General features: G+C 38.0%; 2 protein-coding genes across 2 annotated transcripts; one reads left to right on the top strand and one right to left on the bottom strand.

Annotated features, from left to right (window-relative positions):
• Positions 1-343: 343 nt before the first annotated feature.
• Positions 344-3,841, top strand: ndufc2 (NADH:ubiquinone oxidoreductase subunit C2). The gene is made up of 3 exons (XM_018751768.2): positions 344-594; positions 864-1,007; positions 3,685-3,841. The coding sequence occupies exons 1-3, from the start codon at positions 456-458 to the stop codon at positions 3,732-3,734; spliced, it is 333 nt and encodes a 110-aa protein (XP_018607284.1). The 5' UTR covers positions 344-455; the 3' UTR covers positions 3,735-3,841.
• A 473-nt stretch (positions 3,842-4,314) lies between these two features.
• On the bottom strand, positions 4,315-23,318 carry rb1 (retinoblastoma 1). The gene is made up of 27 exons (XM_018752355.2): positions 22,975-23,318; positions 22,011-22,131; positions 21,702-21,805; positions 21,348-21,482; positions 20,589-20,624; positions 20,021-20,088; positions 19,426-19,536; positions 18,393-18,535; positions 17,244-17,321; positions 16,086-16,195; positions 15,247-15,324; positions 14,830-14,917; positions 14,144-14,260; positions 13,955-14,011; positions 13,096-13,127; positions 12,908-12,984; positions 12,422-12,642; positions 9,887-10,005; positions 9,348-9,478; positions 9,064-9,209; positions 8,382-8,486; positions 7,954-8,067; positions 6,621-6,769; positions 6,410-6,440; positions 5,976-6,118; positions 5,784-5,830; positions 4,315-5,659 (listed from the first exon to the last, which is right to left on the bottom strand). Exons 1-27 carry the CDS (start codon positions 23,082-23,084, stop codon positions 5,586-5,588), a joined length of 2,745 nt encoding a protein of 914 aa, XP_018607871.1. The 5' UTR covers positions 23,085-23,318; the 3' UTR covers positions 4,315-5,585.
• Positions 23,319-24,285: the final 967 nt, after the last annotated feature.

Raw genomic sequence — 24,285 nt, 5'->3', positions numbered from 1 at the left:
ATCACGTGCCTTAAAGAAATCCAGAAAGAGTCTAAAACTATTATGCAACGTAAGTTCAGAAGAATCCATTTAATTTTTAAAACCAGTCCTGAGTTACTGAAAATGCTTCTGTTCCCCAATTATCGCTGGAGTACTGAGCTGAACATATAATTATCGTTATGATTGAGAAAGTTTGCTGATTTCCTGCTTAAGTTTAATACATAAACGCTACTTATTTTTAACATTAGTATAATTTACTTTCACGTTTTAAACTGTGGCTAAAATCTCTTGTCTTGTATCCACACGTAGCAATCTTAGCAGTGGAACTATTGTGCAGGACGGTATTATTTTTCAGACGGACCTTACATTTCTACTTCCGGCGCAGTTTAGCGATGCCCTTCATTTCAATCCCAGCAGGTGACATGAGAGCAGTGCTGGGGCAATCGTGAGTTCAGCGTTCATCCCTATCTGCAGACATGGGGTTGCTGCCGGACGAGGCCAAGGTTCTTCCCCCGCCGGGGATAGTGAACAGGAATTCGGTGTGGTTCGGCTTCATGGGCTGGTGCACAGCCATGATCCACAACGCTATGAACCGTAGACCGCCTTTGAAATCTGGTGAGTTTTAGCACAACAACAAGTTTCACTGATTTTGCACAGAAGTTTTCTGTAAGTCTGCTTTACGCACAGAGCGGGAGTGTGGCTTATGCAAGTCAGCAGTTAGCGACGCAAGAGTGATGTTGAAGTTGGAAGCCGCGAGGTCCCTGACTGTGTTAGTGTCATGGAGGCTGCGGGGCAGGTTCTCTGCACACCACCGGTGCTCAGAAGCAGGGTGAATAACTAAGAGCCTTTAAATGAAGGCTTCGCTTGGATGCTGTGTTTTGCAGGAGTGCACCGGCAGGCTCTGTTCGTCAGCATCGGATGGCTGCTCGGTTACCACCTCACCAAGCACGAGAACTACACCTACGCCAAGCTGGACAGAGACATGAGGGAGTACATCCGCCAGCACCCCGAGGAGTTCGCCGAGAAAGGTACTATTGTACCTTAGAGACGGTTAACAGGCATAGAATGAAGGTCCACTACTAACGAGCTAGTTTTTTGTCGTGCCTGTGTGCTCGTTTTTCGCGCACTTCCACAATGGTGTGTTCTGACGTCACTGGATGCGGTGACGCGAGTATGACGTCATATTTTTTTGCATATTGTAGTGTGTGTTTCCCTGCAACTGCTCATTATGCAGTTAGTGCAAAAACACTCATCTGTGAAGAATGGAAATGCACATACAAGAACTGGTGTGCAAGTGTCCACAAAATATAGACATGTGTACATACATTTATTTATCTAGATGATGTTTTTCTCCAAAGCGACCTTGTGTTAAGATACTTATTTACCCATTAATGCAGCTAGGTGTTTTTTTTTTTTTTTACGGGAGGAATTTACAGGAAGTACCTTGCTCAAGGGTACTACAGCTGGAGGTGGGAATCGAACCTGCAACCTTTAAAGGCAGCAGCTCCAACCATTGTTACCAGCTGTCTCAATAGTATAGTATAAAAGGTATACAGTAGATTATGCATATTTTAGAATACATGTATTTTGGGGGGGGGGGGAAATGGAACATCAATAGACATGTACTTTTGAATATAGTGGCTAAATTTTTGGAACTGCACCACACTATTGTGGCAGAAATTGCAAGGTACAAACAAAAAAAAATCTGTTTTAATTATAATTGCCCAGGGAGGGACAAGAACATGAAGAAATGCTATTGTTATCAACCCCACAAAGTACCAGATTCTTTAGTTTGGATGTTTGTGTTTTGAGCTAATTAAGACTATATGGTCTGAGCTTGACATGTAGAGCAGTGCTTTGATATAATAGTTATATTACAGAAACGAAATCCCTCGCAACAAACGCAGGTGTGCAAAAAGTGTTCATGGGCATTTTTTTTCTATAGTATGTAGCTGCTGAGGAAATGTTAACTTTTGTCTTTGCTGTCTTGGAAGTTCCCAAGCTGTTATGTTATAAAATCTGGGTCTTGCCTTAATTAACCTTATTAGTTATATTATCCTAAATTCACATTTATGTTTTGACCCCAGGATAATACTTTTAACACAAAGAAAAAGTGGATGTGTGAAAATACCTGTACGGCACACCTCAGTAGTTTCAAGCCCATTAAACCAGGGTTGTTTAAGCCTAGATGTCTCACATTTAAGATAGGAAAAGTCAAACTTTGTCAGCAGTAATTCTAAAAATAGTAGAAGTCTTTGGAGAACAGTTGTTCTGAAACGCCTTAGTTTTTTTTTTTCCAAATGTTAAATGAGACTGAAAAAGCACGGATATACCAGTTCAGTTGCTGTAGCCTCTCCGCTTACTGTATAAAATCCAAAACAAAAGAATGTTCAGTGTGCCTATTCCATTCCTCAAGGCAGGATATATAATAACATACAGTATCAGCTTGCTAGCTTTGAATACATATTGTTCAAATGCTAATAGAACAAAAATGGCAATAACACTGCTTTTAACAAACTACAATTATCAAATGCCAGTGCTTAATAGGAAACTGTGAAACACACCATATTCATCATGTTATGTCAATAGGTCAAAATGTCAATGGAATGTTGTATAGGATCTGTTATATGCAACATGTCTAACTCCAGTATGAGTGATCAAATTGTCAATGTAGTGAGTCATTTGTATAGTAACTTATATGCAGTGTATAGACCAAATAACTGGGTAGAGTAATACATAGCATAATCAGAAACTCAGTAAAGCAAGTGAAACAATACAAAGTACAAATAAAACAAGATGTTAAAAGAGCCAAATACTGAGTTTTTATAGTAATATTTAGACTGTTTCTGCAAGTATAAAAAAATCAGATAAAGCTACATGTATTAAATGTTTTGCTGCAGGCTGATTGCGGCAAGGAGAAGTACATGACATTTTTGCTCTGAAACGGAGATGTTTTTAGAAAATAAAACGAAGATTGTTTTTTACCAGAACATGCTCAAAATTACCATATGTCCTTTCTTCCAAGTGGTTATAGAATTTAAGAAATATAGTCAACCAGTATGAAATATCCCTTCATTTCAGTTTTCTGGTTATGGCATTTCCTGTGTATGGTTCTAGTCTTACTGCTTTGTTAGAAATGGGGTTGCAACTGAATGGAGGTATGGTTAAGTGTAGTCAGTGACCACAGTATTTACTCTCCAAAACCAGCAGTATTAAACTTGCATACACTCTCTCTCATAGTAGGTTTAAAAAAAAAAAAAAATTAGCTACACCAGAGTATATTAATAGCTGCCAACCAGTAAGGAATTACCAGTTTTTCCTTAAAGCCACTTAAGTACCTGCACTGCTCTCCAGGAACTTAATACATGCATGTAGTGATACAGGGACTCATTCTTCAAGAACGACGGCATCCCTCCTGTGCCCCAGTGTCCTGCTGTTGGCTATTGCAAAATAATTAAGCAGCTGTGAGGAGTAACTAGATTTTTATACAGAAGAAAAATGAAGCACTGAGCTAAGAACAGCATTTCTGCCAAGAATCTGCTGGCATCTAGATTTAAGGATTTTGATATTAGTTTCATTTATTACCATAATTGAAGTGCATGTATAAAGTATGAATACTTCTGACACAATGTTCCACATAGTACATTTTTCACCTACTGAATGGTGAATGTTGTTTGATTCCTGTTTTCATGTCTGCTGTTCTAGACAAACCTTCTTTTTCTGAGATTTTGGAGGATTTTCATCCCATTCGCTGACCTCTGGAAGACTTGGAAATCATGACATGTTCAGACATCAACCTAAAGTGGTCCAGGCTGTTGTGAGCTTTAAAAGTATGTGTGAAATAAATTTTTCCCCCACTCCACTGTTTTTAATATTTAATCTTTAAGTGGGGACCTGAATGAAAAACTTGAAAGTTAATTTCTGAGGGTATGTTTGAGATGGTAGTAAATGTCTTCACCCTTTCCAAACGAATTAAGCTTTACATTTAAACCAGTTGCTGTGGTCTCTGTGCCTAGTCCCACAATACAGCAGTGGCTGTCTGTGGATATGTGGTCATACAGTGTCCCTGTACTTTTCCATCTATTACCGATAACTCCTTGTTCCTCTAGTACTGAGGCACAGTGCACCCTGAATGGAGTACCAGCCCACAGCAAAAGTCATTCAACCATGAACCCCCTAAGGGCAGTTAAGGGTCACCAGTTCACCTGAAACATGTCTGTGGGAAGAAACCTGAGCAATCAGTAAAACCACCATGTGAACACAGAACATGCAAAACCAAATGGGGACAAACCCTACATTTGAGAGAGCAGCCCAGGCATTGCAAGCACCAACACCACAGCTCCTAAACATTTTAAATTAAACTTTGACACCTTTAACTATTTGAGTTCAATAGTACCTCTAGGGAAAGGAGGGAACTCGGCTGACAAATTACATTGCTTATGATGAGAGATATACGCAATTTCGATAAGATGTAGAGTATATAGTGTGTTGCCTTTTGTGAAAGCTCTGAGTTCACAAATAAGAGGTAGTTTAAGATTATTCACATATTATGGGTTGTACACCATCATGGGCCAAGACAGCAACCTTTCAAATTAGACAACTATTGAGGATCAAAATGATAAATGGGTAGACCACAAAGAATGAATACAGAATACAGTTGCAGCATAAAGGTTATATGGACCCCTAATTACAATGACTGTTACATGACCCACTTACTAAGTCATAATTAATGCCTACAGTATAAAAAAATTCCCAAACATTGATCCAATATAGGTGAACTGATACGCAGACACACTTTAAAACAATTTATATATTTTACAAAGTAGTCATTAGTATACAAAAATTAACCAAATGGACAAAATCTAAAAGCAGTTTTTTCACATAAGCATTAAAGTGTATTCTTTGTTCTTTCACACATCACTCACTTCTAGGCAACTAAAAAATTCAATTGTATTTCTTTAACCTGAGACCAGTTTTTTAATAAAGAACTACAGTTTCAATGGTCCAAGGCTAGTCTTCGATCTCACCATTAAATGGTAACACTAAATTGAAAATTCCCACATTTTTAATGTGACTACACATTAATTTTAGGCTGATCTTCTCCATACTTGTGAGGTAAGGCACCTGACCAGAAATGCACCTGCACGTGATAAAAGTGGTTTGTTGAAACAACCCCACTAAAATTGTCATAGAACCTGATAAACAATAAAGCGGTAATTCATGTGTGATGCAACATATTTAAGTGGAGCCGTTTTGTCAAAACTAAATTCTTTCCTTTCCACATCCAACACTTAAAAATACTCTGAACATAAGAATATCTATTTAAGGATGCTCAACTTAAAAAAAAAAAAAACAAACATACCACTTAATATTGTTTGGACTTTTGAAGTTGTACTGTTTCAGCGTTCAAAATATATCTTATTCAGTAGCAATACAAATAAGATACACCTGATGTACTTAAATTTCACAAAAAAATCTAACTACTGGAGAAATTTTAAAGGTAATATCTTTGTCACACTGGAACAGCCAGCACACAAGACAGCTGAGAAAAAAAAGAAACTGCCTCATTAAAAAAAAAAAAAAATTCAGTGATCTATGAATATTATTTAGGGCTGTTCCCCCTTCGCTGAGTGTGCACTGTCCTTCAGCTTCTGCTCCTGCATCAGAGTTCGAGTGGAACCTGAACAGAGAACAGTGGACTTTCATAAGGATTTTCATAGCATACAACAGAGAACTGGAAAGAAATGTGCTCAGGCTAAGCACTAAAGGATTTTGCACCAGAGGACAATGTGTTCTGAACTTACTCATTTCTGCCAACTTCTGGATCAGCTTGGATTTTCCAGTAGATTTGCTGTATGAAATTCAAGGGAAGGGAACACAAAATTAGTTTCTCCTTGCAGCTATCAGTATGTAAAACATCTCAAACCACATTCAGCATGTTATTGTGGTTCTCATTTACAAAGATATGCATGGAAATTTTTGTAAGAGTAACTCACCTCCCATCAGCTTCATCTTGGCCATCCATGTCAAAGCGAAGTCTCTTTAAAGGCTTTGGTGTAGAACCTTGATCAAAACTCCTCTTCAGAGACCAGTCGCTGCTGCTTACCATCTCGTTGATCTTCTGAAACTTATCTGATGTCTTGTGGAGATGGAGGAGAATCACTGTCTTTACAATTATGAAATTTCCTATTGAAGTGGATTTTCATAAGATTCCACTTAAAATTAAGTGCTGTTCCAAGGTTACACTACTACAAAAATGCATTTCATTTTGGTATGCAATTAAATTTATATTTTGTTTAAAACAAAATTGCATGTAATGCAATAATCTTTGGCGCACTGTGGATCAGACTGTTAAAAAAATGAACATTGTTCAGAGAACTCCACTTTTTTTTTTTTTTTTAATAAAAAAACAAATATAATGGCTACTCACCCCAAAGGATTCCCCAATAGATACCAAGATTCTACGGAACAAAGGAAACAATGATTTTAACATTAAGAACAACAAAAGCCTTTCATATCTCCCTCGAGCAAAATTGAATTTAAGTTTAGTACATTTCACTGTACATCTAATGTTTTACAGCATCAGACATTCCTCCAGCAAACCTCACAGACATGCAAATCCTGGTATACACTTTACTAACCTGGACCGTGGGGTCATAACACCTGGAGAGAGTCTGCTGTTCTTTAAAGGAGATATATACACATTGTTACTGCCAGGAACCTGCAGCGGGGAGCTGGGGTACTTGTAGGGACTGCAGGGGATTTGGGGGATTGGGGATAAGGTGGGGGGCTGCAAGAAAAATGCAAAGAAAAAAATTGATTGCAAAACGGTATACAGCTTTCTTTTATATTAAATAGAAATTCCCACGACTAGGGGCTATTTAATGCTAGGAAACGTCGTACCACATCTCTAATACACCCTTCGATGAAATCGCCCTCGGATTCACAGGTATCTAGATAATGGCTAAATACTGCCACAATACTATTTACACTGATCTTCACTCAAAATTCTGGTTGGTTCTTCATTACATATTTAAGAAACTAATTTTGTGCATATCTTACTAGATGTAAATTAACATGAGTCATATGGACAGAATAAAATGTTCAGAAACCCAATACAGACATAAAACCCCACCCATGTCTCTGGATTAAGTTTGATGCTTCCCATGGGACAGCTACTGAGTGGGTCCACAATAATCAGGCTCCTGAATTATTTCATGTCATTTCAATTTTCATGTGGCACTGAACTGTGTATGATGCACTTAAATATGGAGAGCTGATAGCGTACTGGATAGAGCTGTTGCCTTCTGCCAAAAGTTCAAATCCTGCCCACTGCTATAGTACCCTTGAACAAGGTACTTACTCTAAAATGGCTCCAGTAAAAATTACCCAGCTGCATAAATGGGTAAATAATTGTAGGCAGCTTAAACATTGTAAGTTACTCTGGAGAAAAGCATCAGCTAAATGTAAAAATGTAAATAAAGCTCATGCCCTTCAAAGCTTCTTGCCTTAGTCAAAGATATTCCAGATCACTATCACACACATACCGCCATTCTTATTTATAAAAATTAATAAATCTGTTTGATATTACATAATGTAACTAAAGACAAGCTGTAAAACTATATTTCAATGTCCATTTGAATTCTCTTTATGTTTAATATGAAGAATGGCTGAGCTTGTGAAAGGGCTATTCAAAAGCAGGCTTAAGTGTATAAAGACACATCTGACTTGGCAGGATTAGTAGAAGAACTGGTCTTGCCAATAAACAGAATCAAATCTGGACATTTAAAATCAAATGGAAAAAGTAGGTTTTCAACCAAGCTTCATTGCCTCAGGATTTCTGCAGAGGTCTATAATGAAGTCATATTTCACACTATATAAACAACCATGTACAGAGCATAAACAGCAACATGGATATATTTTCCTATGAAATTAAAAAAAAAGTTGCATGGCCTGTAGGTTATAGTATCTTACCAATGGAGAGGTATATTGCAAAATTTTTGTCTTGAGCTTCTGCATGAAGACCAGATTGTAGAAAACAATTATGGAGTCATACTGGCCTTCTCGGATCAGCACTCTCTTGAACGTCTGTACAAGCAGGGTAATGAACAGGGATTTGATTTCTGCCCATCGGTCAATGCCAAAAAATTGTTCATAAAATACACACATAAAGTCTTGTAAATGCTTACATTTATATATTGCTTAACTCATTTAAAAATGCACACACAAAGGCTGTTCCCATGCCAAACAGATAATGGAAAAAAATACTCTGCCATACAGCACATTAACATTTCGTTCAGTGAATTACTTCAGTGTTATTGATACCAATATTCCCAAAACACCATCTCTTGTTAAACCTCCTTTCTATGTATGACCCTAAGAGCTTCCTTTCTTACTCCTACCTCCTGGTTGGTGTTGGGTAAACTCTTGTATGCAGTGACGATAGTCTTGAACCGCAGATCAATGTTCTTGACTTTGCAGATGGCATACATGGCTGACATCATCAACTGTTCAATAGGTCAAATGGACAGTTCATAGTTATAGAGTTTGTGTAGTTATTCAATGTCACAGAGATTTACAAATATTCAGAAATAAGGATGATACAATACACAAAACATATACATGAAGTGCAAATTTAGCTGTAAGGAGTAATTCAGAACAAAAAATAGACCAAAGTGCACTATGCGTCCGGAGCCTTTGTCTCCAAAAAAAGCTTGGACAAAATCATACACGTTGATAATTAGGAAATAAATTAGAAAGAAATAGATGTCTTAATGCCAATATAAAAAGCTAAAGATTGTTTGAGAACAATGTAGTCCTCTGAGCTACAAAAATAAAAATGAAGGAGAAAAACACATTATTCTGTAACAACAAAAGCTACAAACAAATGAAAGACAAAACCACTGTGGTTCTTATAATTGACTCTTTTAGGCATGATGTTTAAAATGCAATTTTTGACATGCGAACAACATAGCCCACAGGAGGCAAATGACCAGGCATCTCATTTTCCAATATTCAGCAACAAACGAAGGCCAGAAGGTGCCCAAAATCTTGTTACATCTATAAACAGAAGAATGAGAGTACCTGGTCTAGGTGGCGGTCTTTCATCAGCTCATACTCATGCCGAAGTGTGTGCTGGAGCAGCGTCCATATTATGGGCTCCAGGTCGGGGTGATCCTTCAGCAGTAGCGTGCACAGCATATTCAGTCGCAGGTATGCCAGCCGATACACTTTAGGAACGTATTTTGGGACAGGCAAACATTCATACAAAAAATAAAATATCCATCAAAAATGACATATATTCTCAATCCCATGCTATTTAAAGTTTAATTACCAGTTACTGTGCAAAGACAAACTTTTTTACGCACCTTTTCTGTAGAAGAGAGAGAGAGAAATTGACTTGGTGCACCTAAAAGACTGGACAGATGTTTGTGAAAGAGGAGAGGAATGGAAATCAAGTGGGCCAATACGACTGCTGGGCCGCAGTGGGGACAGGTACCTGCAAGCAGGTGGGGAAAGGACTGTCAACACAGCTCAGTCTTGTTTTTTTTCCCCCCAAGAAACTCAACATTTTTTTCATAGCTACAACAGAAGGTAAAAGCTAAATTTTATAGATTTTAGGAAACAACTTTAACAGCAGAATTCTATGTTCTATAACTACATAGAGACAACAATGGGTTCTGCTGGACAGACATAAAACCAATAATCAAACCAATCCAATCCATTCCACCTATGAAGGGGCCATGTTAATATTTTTCCTTTGCCTTTTCGGAGACTTCCGTGCATTCATTTAGAATCACTATTTCGAAGTGATTTAAACCAAAAGTTCTAAATTCAAAAGGTATCAAAAACACACTTCGGTATTTCCTACTGTTAGGTGCAATACTTCTCATGAGGTCATACTTACAGATCTGCAGCTGTGTGGTTGTGCTGCAACGGCTGGTTCAGAGTGGAGGGGGGCTCAGCTTGACCCACTGGATCCTCCTCATCCTGCGACTGACTGAGCAGCTCAAACAGAGGAGAATCCTATACAGGAAGTACACACCACTGCATTCACTAGCAGTCAAACTCTGCATCTTACTTTTACAGAAGCTCATTTTCAGACCAGTATGAAAAAGGACATGCTTAATTGCTAAGCTTAAAAAAAAAAAAGAAAAACTTAAACAATAAAACCTTGTAATGTGCTACTAAAACATGCTTATCAATTTTTTTTTTTTTTTGATTTTCCAGAAAAGCCATATGGGTGAATGAAGGGGTCTTCACTCTGGATTTGACAAACCCCCATCTTTACTGGTTTTATTCAAGCTAAAATAATGATGCTTTATTAAGCTGTTCAACAATGTCTCTCATGATTCAAATGTTAAAAATAAGCATGTTAAGAAGGAGGGCCTAGTATTATTTTAAACAGTAACAAAATTTATGATTTTCAGAAAATAAGTGGAATAATGACATGATCAGTGTAGACTGTTTCTCACATAGTAATGACCATTACTTCAATTAAACAGCTGGTGTACGGTAATGCAGACTACTTTATCCTTAGCATTTCAAGAATAATTTATGGACCTGTTTAGCAACGTGTCATCACTTCATATGAGACCAAAGCAAATTAAACACTATATTTGCACACCTCCAGCAATTATGTTACATGAGAGCTTCTAAACATTTTCTAAGCCGTGGACCCCTTTAAGAATCTAATAAAAGCTAGACATCTCCTACAGAAATATCCGCAAGGAAATTTGGAGAAAATAAACTGAAGTATTTATTTAATGGGTAAAGTATTTGCCCCCATCCAGTTTTCTACATTTTGCAGCTTTTTTTCATTTTATTTGATCAGACCTTTTATCAGGAGTGAGAGAGACAAAAAAAACCCCACCAGTTTTGTATTTATGCCAGTTCTTTGGTTTGTAAGGTAATGAAACTGCAATCATAGGTGTGGAAAAAGTAATTGTACCTAACTTTAATAAACCTAATTAAGGGGTTTATTGGAGCCAGCTGTCTGAATGGAGTAAGGCCTGATTTGCGCCGGCCCCATGCAATATATTTTTGAACCTCAGCTGAATCACGGTCAAAGCTATACTCATGAAATGGAAAAAGTTAACAATGCTCAATTTTCCTACGTGTAGCTATCTAGCAGTCTCTCCACAAATGAGGCATAAAATTACTAACGAACTCAAGCAAAATCTCAGAATAGCATCCAGGGAACTGCAAGCTCAAGTCACTTTTCATGACTCCACAATATGAAAGAATGTGCAAAAATTCAACACACAGGACAGTGGCAAGGCAGAAACCACTGCTTACAAAAAGAAAGAAAGAATAAAAAAAAAAAAAAAAGGACATGAAAGCTTGTCTGTTTTGGCAAAAGGCACCTGAATGTTTCCCAGAACTTCTGGAACAATGTTCAGTTGACTGATAAACCAAAAGCAAACTTTTTGTACAATATAAGCCCTGTTATGTCTGGAAAAAACCAAATATGACATTTTAGGGTAAGAACCTTTTACCAGGAGTCAAGCATGGTGGTGCCAGTGTGATGGTCGGGATGTTTTGCTGCAACAGGACCTGGGCACCTTACCATCACAGAAGGAACTATGAATCCCTCTTTATATCAGAAAGTTTTAAAGGTGAATGTCAGGTTATCAGCTGATGACATGAAGCTGAAGTGCAGTTATTTTGCACAGCAAAGACACTGACCCAATCAATCAAGTCAACATCAGAGCGGCAAGGGGACGGGGGACGACAACAGCTGTATGAAATGGTGCAGCCAAAGTCCTGACCTGAATCTAATTGAAGTTTTGTCACAAGACCGGAAAAGAGCCGTTTATGTTTGAAAACTAGCAAATGCTGCTGAGTTAAAGCAACTCTGCATGGAGGACTGGCTCAAAATTCCTCCAGGGATGTGAGACCCCGGTTAACAGCTACAGAAACCATTTAGTTGCAGTCATTACAGCAAAAGGTGGAACAGTCTTACTGACTGTGAAATAGCAATTATTTTATTTTATCTGTAACCCCAAGGAAATTACAAGAAACAATACTGATGGCACTTTTTCTCTGACTCCATTTATAAACTGCTAGAACTGACAAAAATACCTAATTTCATGTAAAAAAAAAAAAAAAAAAAAAAAAGCAAAAATATTAATAAATTATAAATTGCTTACAGTACTGTATTCAATTTATTGCACTAAAACTTTATGAGCTTTACACAGAATTGTCAAAAATCTGTAAAACTGCATGATCAAGCAAACAATCTGTCAGACATAGCGGCTAATCTGCTTTCTGTAAAACATTCATTTTAGACCTTTACAGAAATTTACAAGTTTCACTAAAATATTACATGGAATTAACTGTGGTAGTTATCAAAATCATGTGGTCACAAGAACCAATAAAACTGCAAAAGACAAAACTATAACAGTCGAGTTAAGCATGCAATGAACAACGGCTCACTCACCCCTCTCCATGCAATGCTCTCCATGATTAAGTGTTCGCATCGTTCCAAGTGTTTTATAATGTCTCGGCTCAGACTTGGCTCTGCTTTGATGAAGCTTTCTACTACCTTGTAGAAGTCAAAAGCAGACAACTGGAAGACATCCAAGATCCAGGGGAAGGAAAGGTCTGTTTCTTGCATGCTTCCACCACCCCCACCATTTAATGCTCCATTTTTCAACATACCTAGAAGAGATGTGCTGAAATTACCAAGGGTATAAAGATTTCTTCATTCAGCTAAATGTCTTATGATAATTTTATAGCCACAAGGAAGATTGTCTTATTTCTGTTTGGACTATGTTATAAATGGCAGAATGAAAAAGCAAATCAGAGTAAAAATCTAGAGTATATCTAAAAGTACTGTTGCCTGCAGTATGTGCTTAGAGTGGTTTACTAACTTTTTTGACAAAGCTGGTAATAACAATAAGAACTTCACAGCTTAATTACTTACCACCATATGTTGCCATGACAACTTCCAGAGCACAAGCAAGGAGTGAAATGTGAAATGTAGAATTGTTGAGAAGTATACTGAAATGACAGCCACATTTATGAGTCAGTATTGCTTGTGAAATTTCAACAGTTAAGCATCCAACAAAAGCAGACTCGCATCAATGTGAATATTTTAAGTTCGCTGCTCACCTAAAATTCTGCACGGACAACCTTTTTTCTTCCTACAAAGAATTAAACAGAAAAGGAGTAAAAAAAAAAAAAAAAGAGGAAAACTGCAAGGTAATGACACAGAAAGTAATGATAAAACTTTTCTCTGCCACCCCGGCATGGTTGGTATGCTTTAGTCATTTACAGATTCCAGGTCTTTTCCTAACTTATCCTATGCCAACCCACAAAAAATCCAGGACCAAAAGTTAAGCATTCTAGTACAGAATATCCCCAGCAACATTTCACACACCTTCTATGAGCCAACAACAAATGTAAAACATTGGTGATTTTTATTACTGAGTGCTTGCAGATAGGGAAAGAAAAAGTATGTGCTGTTTACACAAAACCACAGACACATGTTAGAGGACAATAATTTCTTAAACATTTCAACATGCAAACCGTTGTTGGGGTATTCAATGTTCCATCATAGAAGCAACAGGATTAGATTTGGTGAGTACCAAGATATACCACAAGTCCTTAATAAGTAGACACACTGACCTTCACTACATGTAAATGATTCTGCCATCTCACAATCACAAAACATTTCCCACAAAGATTGCCCACATCCTCACGTGACTTTTATAAATAATACTTGTCCATGACATTTAATGCCTAGAGGATTTCACATTCGAGACAATCACTTTTGCACATGTACAAAGACACTGATGGCAATGCTGGAGCAGTACCACTCGGACCACAAGAGCTCTTAACACTTGCCACTAGTGTTACGGATGGTTCATTTAATGGGTCCTCAACAGCTCGCAACTGTGGCTGTAAGCTATGATGATCCCACAAATTATCAGAAAAAAATCTCAACAGAATTACTGGCTTCCTTACTTACCGATTTCAGTATGGACTCCATCACTCTGTAATACAGCCGGACACCAAGGGAAAACCTCTGAGGAATGAGAATTAAGAAAACTTGGAAAAATGATTGCAGGAAAATCCTCAGCAAAATCTTAAAGGATCAAGGATTTTCCACTGAAAACAAAGAACTCAGACAGTTGTCACCAGCTTGCTTCCTCTGTACCTGACACCCGATCTCTACACACTGCTGACCAACACACTCAGCAAAACGCTGGCTGAAGGCCTTGCCCAGATGCTCCACTCGGTTAGTGATCTCTTCCGAAGGGTCCACTGTACAGTTCTTAAAAGACAGACATACATGATTACCATGGTTCAGGCTTCATTAACCAATAGCAGGAGTGGGAGTCTTCAGTGTATCAGCAATTTCATTAATATTATGATTCAGCAAATGATAATCTCATTATTTTACTACAAAGCATTTGAAGAATGTGTTTCAGCTTCAAGATAAACACTTAAAATATTAGCACAATCATATGAAACATACTGGTCAGGAAATAATATCACATGACAATTACAAATGAATGTAAGAACTACAACATAAGAACTACAACTGCTGCACACAGTAAATATCTGGATATTTATTCAACACAATGGAACAAGAATGTTTTATTTCATCTATGACATATGACTTTGCTAATTCTTTCCATGAGCTTAACATTATGAATTAATTTATAAGTAATATAACAATATCGGCACAGATAGTTTTCAAACTGAGGTTAACTGCTAGTATTTTGCAAGCAAATTGATGCATTTTACCAATCTTTGTACTTTTAATCACGTGTTCTACAAGGAAAAACAAGCCATTCCCAAAACTAATCGAGCATACTGGGTGTGATGGGGGTTACGTACTTTGAAAAATGTATTCAAAGTGTCTGATGGCTGGCCACTGGCAGAGCTAAGAATAACCTTCAGCTGATGAATGGACAACATGGCAACCCTGAAGAGACCAAAAGAGTACAGCATAAAGCCCCCACTACTTCGAGGCCTTAGATTTACATTTACATTTATTCATTTAGCACATGCTTTTCTCTAAAGCGAAGTACATCTCAGAGAAAAAAATAGAGTGCATTACAATTTATTAAGAGTTGATGACAAAAAGTAAAGATTAAAGCACAAATAAAACGGATCTACAACAAATGTGTGTACATATATCAAAGACCTCCAGCCAGAGTCTTTAAGGTTAATAAATGAGAAAAGAAATCTACAAACACCGTACTCAATGTGTGCATTCTTAAATTAATGTGAAGGGAAACTGGAGAAACTCACCGAACAGGAGTCTGGTGTTGAATGAGAACATGCTCCTCCTCTGGAGAGCTCTTTTTTGGTATACTTTCTGGTTTTTCCCTGAAAAACATAACATAGTAGGATAATACTTAAGATGAGGATACAGAGAGACGCCAAACCACAATTTCTACAAAAGTAACAGCAATGATTGTAGAATAATTTTGATTCTCAAATTATGTTTAAAATAAAATTTTACTGAGAATGCACTGCCAGTTAGGACAAAAACATCTCTTTGCAGGCAACACAGCTCATTCCAGAACAGCTTCCACCCTTTATGGAGGTGAGACGTCTCCATGCTACACACAGAAAAATTTTTGCATGAAGATGTATTTGTATATCTGGCTAAAAAAAAAAAAAAAAAATACCATGCAGGGAGGTTTACATGGTTACCCACAGGGCGTAGACATAATAGAACAAAACAGGAGCTAAATTCTGAAGTATCCAAACCGTAATTATAAACACAGCTGCAAAGGTGAATCGTATAGTTGATCGCCAATTAACGGTACGTACCAGCTACAAAACACTTCTGGAAATTGGCACTTTTAATATGCGAGTTTTCAGAGAAACATGTGGCAACTAAGAGTTCCGAGAGGCCAAATAGTCAGAATCCAAATTGCACGTGCATCAGGCACAAAAACAGCAAAATTATTTAATATATCAAGGGGATCAACAGTTTTTGACGTGTCCTCACTAGGAGGATCAACAAAAGACACTTCAGTGACATACAGAAGTAGGACTCAAGAGTAGAAATGTTAGTGGCCAAAGCAGGAGGTTTTCCACATGACCTAAGTTTGCTCTGTAGAACATAATTTTGCACTCACAAGTCTGTTTTATTCATCTGAAGAGTTTCATCATTGTCCAAGAACAGCCTGGCATCAAAGTCTTTACTTTTGAGGTAGAGTTCTTCATACTGCTTATCCAGTATATCTTCCTGAAAAGCAGAAAGTAAATGAGTCAAAGGTTTAACCTTTCATGGTTTGTTATTCCTGGCTCTGGGGACCATCTTCATATCAGATTTCTGTGCCCAGTGAGCTCAAAACTATGCTTGAAGAGCTTGTTTCAGGTTTGACCATATCACAAATATAGAAGTTTACTTTGTATGCAAACACAATGAAATATGGGAAAAATGTATTTTAAAAAAACCATTTGGCAAGTTTTCAAGTTTGACACATCTGTTATTGACTAAAGAGGCAGTAGCTTGCTTACACACACACACACACACACACACACACACACACACACACACACACACACACACACACACACACACACACATTTTCAGAACCGCTTGTCCCTTACGGGGTCACGGGGAACCGGAGCCTACCCGGCAACACAGGGCGTAAGGCCGGAGGGGGAAGGGGACATACCCAGGACGGGACGCCAGTCCGCCGCAAGGCACCCCAAGCAGGACTTGAACCCCAGACCCACCGGAGAGCAGGACTGCGGTCCAACCCACTGCGCCACCGCACCCCCTCTAGCTTGCTTACATTTTAGCTAAACTGAGTGTTTACTGTTTGAACAAATAATCATTACTATTCATCTCCTTGATGTCTGTATATTAGTCTAACTCTTGACAAATTGTTTAGTCCTGCAGAGCTGGGGTACTCAAACATTCCCCATCTACTGCATATTACTACAGCTATTTCCCAAATAGCAAGAGAGAGTGCCCAAAAAAGGATGCATTAATCATTATTTTCCATCATGCCACCTTATTTCTGGACTTCAAGCATAAAAAATTTTCAGCGCAGTCTGATAGTACTGGCTATTGCCAGTGTTACTTAAAGCATTCACAATAGATATTCAATTCAATTTATTTTTTATAGAGCGCTCTTCTCACACAGCGACACAGAGCGCTCAACAAAAAAAAAATCATTGCTATTCAGTTAATATGAAGTACAATTCTTTATTCAAAGTGATACAGGTAACAAGAGGTAATCAGTACTATAGATAAATCTTTGTCAGCCTCCAGATCTCCCCACCTCTGGCAGATCTCTGGAACCAGACAATTTCATAGAGTCAAGAAAGGCTGAGAAGCTGGTCAAGTACACATGTTTCACCTGGGGAAAAAAATTACAGTAGAGTCAGAATATAACAGCAGAGACATGTGCACAGCCAGAAATTGTTTAGAACTGGATAAATAGAACTAAAACATAGAAAGCTAATTCCATATGTTTGACAGCAACTGAACACTCTTCAAGAAAGGCAGAGTCTATAATGTGCAGCATTACAGGTCAGAGTTTTTAATATTTTCTTACCTTCACAAAACTGCAAGTGTTTATGAGCTCCAACAAATTAGAAAGACTTAAAAACAACCTAAATAAAAACATTAATGGACATCTACAAGTAGCTCAGACTCTTGGATGATTATGTACCTGCACAAGATGGAAACTGCTATTCAACACTGCTTTTCAAAACAAATGACAGACCTCTGGTGTGGTCTGTGCAGGTTTTTTTTTTTTTTTTTTTTTTTTTTAAATATCTAATATTAAATGCTTTAATTCAGAAGTTATATTAGCCTAAATTTCACTGTAACACATTTTTCAATAGTTGCAAAGAGTGATTCTGTTATTTGATTTGACAAACAAAAATTAAAAATACTTTCAGATTATCTTACTGGCAAACTAAAAAAAGACTAATGACATTTAAAGGGTTTTCTGAACATCCCAGTGAACACACACAGAAAAGAATTTAGTTCATCTTAAACAAAAACCTCTGCATATTGTCAGTTGAAAGGACTTGGGCTGAAAGCTGCTTTTTTTTTTTAAATTAACTTTTGTTTAAAGTGTTCAGCTTCCACATCATATGGTGTTTCAACTCTCACTTCTGTTTCTCATAATCTGCAATACATACAGTATGCAGCTGTGTTGGTGTGTGTACATGGGAACAGGTAAGTGCACGTGCATATTTAAGTGCACGTTAAGATGTCGATTTCGAGTGCTGCAACAAACAAAAGTGATGTTTTGCGCTTTGGCAACTACTTATGCACAGGATGAGGAAAAAACACCACTAAAGGGTGAATATAATATTGGCTATGCCTTTTTGTTGCCCTTTCACTTAATAGATTCTTCTTCCAAATATTTCAGACATCAATATTTTTGATGAAAGACCCATTACACAGTCTGCCATACCTCTTCCATGCTGCAATCGTTCTCTTTACAAAGGATTTCCAGTAGTTTATGATCCTCTTTCAAGGGGCGAGGCTTGGCCCTACCCTGATTGCGTCGAGATGTCCGAGTTGGGGGGCTCCCAGACAACGCACTAACGACAGTTTCTGTGAAGGAGGAGTTAAATCCATTATTGCAAGATATGAAAAATTATCAAATTACATTACTTAATTTAGCTGATGATTTTCTCCAAGGCGACTTACAGTGTTAAGCTACTTACAATTATTTACTCATTTATAAAGCTGGGTAATCTTTTTTTCTGGAGCAATTCTTAAGGTAAGTACCTTGCTCAAGGATATTACAGCTGGAGGTGAAACTTGAACCTGCTACTCTGGGTCCAATAGCAGCAGCTCTAACCACTACACCACCAACTGCCCCAGTCATTTCATGCAACTTCAGAACAGAGCTGCTAATTTCTAGCTTCTCTTTATTTATTTATTTTTTTTTATTCTTTTATTTTTTTATAGAGCGCTCTTCTCACGTAGTGACACAGAACGCTTTAACACAGGCATACAGCAAGAAAAATTGATACAAAGAAAAAAAAAATTTACTTGATATACAACACTGTAAAAGAACCCAATTGGGCCAAAAAGCAACAGAAGCACTTAAAAGAACATTTAAGAGGACTAAGGCAATCATTTTTAGTGTTTAAGAGTAGAGCTCAAACATAGCAGCAGTAAGCATTCTGTTGTTGTTCCCAATTTCCATATGTCAAATATTACTTTGCATTATTCTGGGAAGTTCCATTTATTTCAAATGCATTTACATTTATTCATTTAGCTGACGCTTTTCTCCAAAGCGACTTACAGTGTTGAGGTTACTGTATTTACCCATTTATACTGGGCTGCTGGGTAATTTTACTGGAGCAATTTAGGGTAAGTACCTTGCTCAAGAGTACTACAGCCAGAGGTGAGACTCGAACCTGCGACCTTTGGGTCCAAAGGCAGTAGTTCTAACCACTACGCTACCAGCTGTCCCATTTAATAGTAAGACTTACTATAAGGTTGCTGGAGCATAGTTGCAGGACAGCGTTTTATATAGAAGTCTAGCACACACATCAGCAGTTGGAAAGAGATCACCAGGTCTTCTTCTACCTGTAGCACTTTTCCTGTACAAAACAGAAACAAGGAGAAAAATAAAGTGACAAACAACAAACTTAAACCTATAAACCTTACATAATGTAAATAATCTCTACAGATTCAATGCAATGATTAAGAATAATAATACAGGAAGAATAAAATTAGGAAACAAAGCATGGGTTGAAGTGTATTAATTAACACTTTGTGCTACAAATAAAACACACAAAGCAAGACACAAGGAATAGAGAGTGAACTAATGCTTCAGGGTGGCAGACAATGTGGGATGTACAGAGTATTTAGTTTTTATGAGGGAAACTTTCTAATCTTTAAAAAAAAACAAAATCTTACTCCTATATCAACTATGCTATCACCGTAGATGCCCAAGGAGCTTAGACATGAAAATTAACGTGTGAAGGCATTTTTTTGGTACAGAAACGTGAAACAGCTGTGATATTACGGTCTGAATTTAAAAACGCTGTATGTAGCTGTGGCACTGGTTGTTGGCTGACTCACCTATGACCAGGAGAAACAGTGTCCAGCAGTTTCGCATGATCTGCTTGCTGTCTTGTCCTTCTTTTCTCCTGCAGACAAAAAAAAAAAAAAGTATTCATACTTCGCTTAAGAACAAAACTGAGCTATTTAAATGTATTTAACGCAGCAACATTCCTTGGAGTCTAAAGAGCAAAAACAGTCAACAATATGGGTTTGCACCACAGAACTTTAATAATGTGTGTACATGTAATGTTTATAAAGCCACATGTAATGTAAATAACACCAGAGAATTAAGAAATACCTTAAAATTAACAACAACTACAACTGTGAATGACTCTGCTAATGGGAATCAGCATCTACTGGAACTGTGTTGAGTGCTGTGTCCTTATGTTTCTTTGGTTGCACATCAAACTCGTATTTTAAGCTTTATTAGCTCAGTACTGCATTGTACGTGGGGCATATCATTCCTGTCAAAATATTTCTGGATGCCAGAAACATCTCGAGGCAATTTCTGAGATCTACTCCAGACCAAGCTAATTTCCAATGCAGACAACACAAACACATTTAAGTGGCTTTCTTTTGCACATACTGGGAGCTGGTGTCAGCGTAGACTTTACAACATGTCCTGCGGGAAAAAAGAAAAAAAAAAAAAAAGATTTAATTGTATTCTTTAATTACCAAGAGATACCACAGCATTATTGTACGATTCAATTTATTTTTACAGAATGCTCTTCTTACACAGTGACAAAGAGCACTGAACAAAGGATTAAGAGACAGTAGTAACACAGATAAAAGGTTAGCTATACATTACATGACTATAATAACTATACTACCTAGTAAAGCTACAAAGTAAGCCAACTGGCCACAGAGGAAAGGAAAACAAAAACTCCCAACCAAAAGGCAAGGGAGAAAAATAAACCTCTGGGGGTCCAAGTGCCAGTGGCTGCCCACCCTTCCTGGGCATTCTAGATAGAAAAAGAGATTGTACTATTGATTGCTTATTGCAGATTTTCATTTCTACAAATCTATTAAATATTTGTCTGCTGGGGAATAAATTATAAAACAGTCTTGCTAGCATCAACAGTGAAAACTGAGAACTCACTGTTTAACCTACTTAAATACTATATAAGCTAACTATGCTTCTATTTAAGACGAGTATTGGAAATTTTGCTGACTTACAGATCTATACAAGTTTCACAGTGAGGACGCACACATGCAAAATGTCAGAGTTTGTACGAAAATTTGGACCTAATGTTAAAAATCATACAAAAATAAGTTTCCAGAGCACTAAGAACGTAACTCAAGATGATCTTATCAGCAACTGCAAAATATTCTGCATTTCACTCACTTCTCAAACCTCTGGAAGAGTGCCTGTAAAACATCGTATTTCTTCTCCAGCCTGGTCATAACCGCATTTACTTTAGTGCTGATTGTGTCCACATTCACATCCATGTTCTTTAGAAGGTCAAAGAACTGCTTCTGGCTGCCAGCAACAGGAACAAGTGACACAGATCTAATTACACGACTGCTGAAAAACAATGCATCTCATATAACCACAGAACATAAGCCAGTTTACTATTAATGTATCCAAAGCAATTTTCAAACCAAATTCGTGTTTTTGTTTAGGGAGATCCTTCACTGATGCACAAAATAATTAAAGGCTACATTTTCTTTCAGGACACAAAGCCACTGCATCACTCACTTGAGATCCACAGCCTTCTGGACCTCTGTAAGCGTGAAGGTTCTTACGCCCAGGTCAGTTGCAGCTATGAATAAACAAACTCCCCAGTGCTTCTTTTTGGTGTCCTGGAAAGAATAACCAACACCGTCAACAAATTTCTCACCCCACTTATTTCCCAGATCTTCCACATAAAAATATTTAAAGTAGCATTTTAAATGTTAAGTAACATGACAGATGGATCTGCAGCGTGAAATCAATTAAAATTTTTAAAAAGAATTATTCATAAGAATTTAAATTCTTCTGAAGACTAAAATAAGCCAGACAACTGACCAGTAGTACATCTGCTGATGTGACTAGCATCTCCCATAGCCTCCAGGCATGATCACACACAACATCTGTCACATCTAGTTTCTTGCATATGGCTAAAAAGTCAGCATCTTTGTTTTTGTGCCTGCAAAGACCACAAGAGAGAAATATTAAAAAGGCACCAGGAGACAAATCTGTCAAAATCAAAAAGTAGCAATCTTGGAGCATCACTAAGGGCCTTGGCCTTTTATCCATGTGATAAAACTCGTCCCTCGCGGCTTCGGTATTACTCTTGGTGTCAGAAGTGGGATTCAAGGCAACGCTTGTCAATCCAACAAACTGGATGCGAGGCCAGAGTACCTGTTGTTTATATGTTGTTTATTTACAAAACAGGGCCCGACCTAAGAGCAGTTCAAGTTCACATTATGGCCCCATGAGATGAACAGCGCGTTTAAAGCTCGTATTCCCAACACAGCTAGGTAGGAGCGCCGCCTTCAGCAATTCCTACCACACACTTCCCGCAATCAGTACCATGGTTGCAGTTATTTCTCAATTGAGAGAAAGAAACCCAACTTTCAAACACACCAACAAGTGATAACCTAGTGGCACAAACAAAGCGGGAAACGGTAGTTTTGTGTGCAAAGCCGCGTGACAAGTGCTGCAGAAAGAGAAGGGAAGTCTAGTCTAGGCCAGAAATGACAATGATACATTGATAGCATCTTCTGTCAAAAAGTTGTGGACTACAAAAAATGGAATGGTCCTTGCTTGTTTTATACATATATAAGTTAGTTATGGGAATTCGACGGGCTGGGTGTGTCACTGTTGTGTCCAATATGGAAAATAGGATGGATCGCAAAAAGGCGACGTTACACGACCAGGACAGGACAGGACAGGAGGAGCCCTGCTTCCCAATCGCACACGGGTCACACATACACTAGCCCACCTCCAGACTCCGGTTCTGACTTGCAAGAAGAAGGAGCTCACTTACTCTTCTGTGCTTAACACCAAAGTGTCCTTCTCGTCCGGCGAGAACCTCCCATTGTCGCTCTGCTTAATCTCCTTGTTGTGCTGCTGTCTTCCACGCTTTTTAGGGGGCATTTCAACACTACAATGCTGAATGTTATGACTTCCCCTCACACTCTGCCTGTATTTTTATTAAAACTGTAGAAAGGGCGCTCTAAATTCGACGAAAACACAAAAACTGCTATTGTCGTTGTTGTTGTTGTTGTAGATCTCGGTTATGTCGAAAAGCCAATGGCTGTTTCGCGTTGCCCGTTAGTTTGCCAGTTAGCTTGTCACAAACAGTATGATTCGCTGTCGCCCCAAACCGCGGGAAACAGTTTGCGAAACATCCGCCAAGGCAACGTCACGGTGCGCATGCGCATCGCCATTCGGAGGAAGTGTACTGTGATTGGACCGCGAAAGATAGCGTTCCTATTGGTGTAGCCAATTGTCGTTTTTTTGAAAACATGGCGTTAAATTGTCCCCAGGGGAAAGTTAAGACGGTGTCTGTATTTACTTTTACGGTTCCAAATTTTTTATTTTTTTATAACCATTCCACTGCACGTCTTTTTTAAATAATTTAAAAATCGCACTGATGTCAAAACATTGACAGAATATTTTTGGTCCTGTGTCTTGACGCAATAAATCGCCCTCCCCAGTCAGCAAGCCGACATCGCCAATACACCAGTGGATTATGATGAAACGTACAATGCAAATGTGTAATTATTTAAATTTAGATCTTTTTCAGCTTATAGAGCTAAACAGCAGATGTCCACAAAGTGTTTTGAGTCTTGTATCATAATATGCAGCTTGAAATAGTTATAAGCATAGCCTTTTGTCATGGCTACATTAGGTTGTGTGACACATGGCAGTCTAGTCATTTCATGCCACTTCCTACTTGGTCAAAGGTATAAAAATAGAGGACATGTCCACCCCTTGTTCAAGGAAGATTTAATTTTCCTCCACGACCAATATTTCCGTGTAACTGCAGAGCTCTGAACCCTATATTGCCAGTAGGCTGATATACTGGAATTGGTTGTAGTTTGGCATGAAATGGTATAATAATATATGCAGATGATGTAGGACAAGACAATAATAATATAGATTACAGTAACCATGTACTAATTACCAACCACAGGACTGCAGACACAAGCAGTAGTGCAAATAATATACAATAACGCAATTGACAGCAACGTGCAAAGAGGAGTGCGGTTAAGAGATGTAGTACAAATAAAGACAAGATTTAGGACATGACCAAAAGTGGTTGGCGGGTTGCACCTAGTTGATTGTAATAAGG

Source organism: Scleropages formosus, chromosome 4, assembly GCF_900964775.1.
Source record: "Scleropages formosus chromosome 4, fSclFor1.1, whole genome shotgun sequence".
Taxonomy (NCBI): Eukaryota; Metazoa; Chordata; class Actinopteri; order Osteoglossiformes; family Osteoglossidae; genus Scleropages; species Scleropages formosus.
Note: the sequence above shows the minus strand (reverse complement) of the source record. Positions and strands in the feature narration are given on the sequence as shown.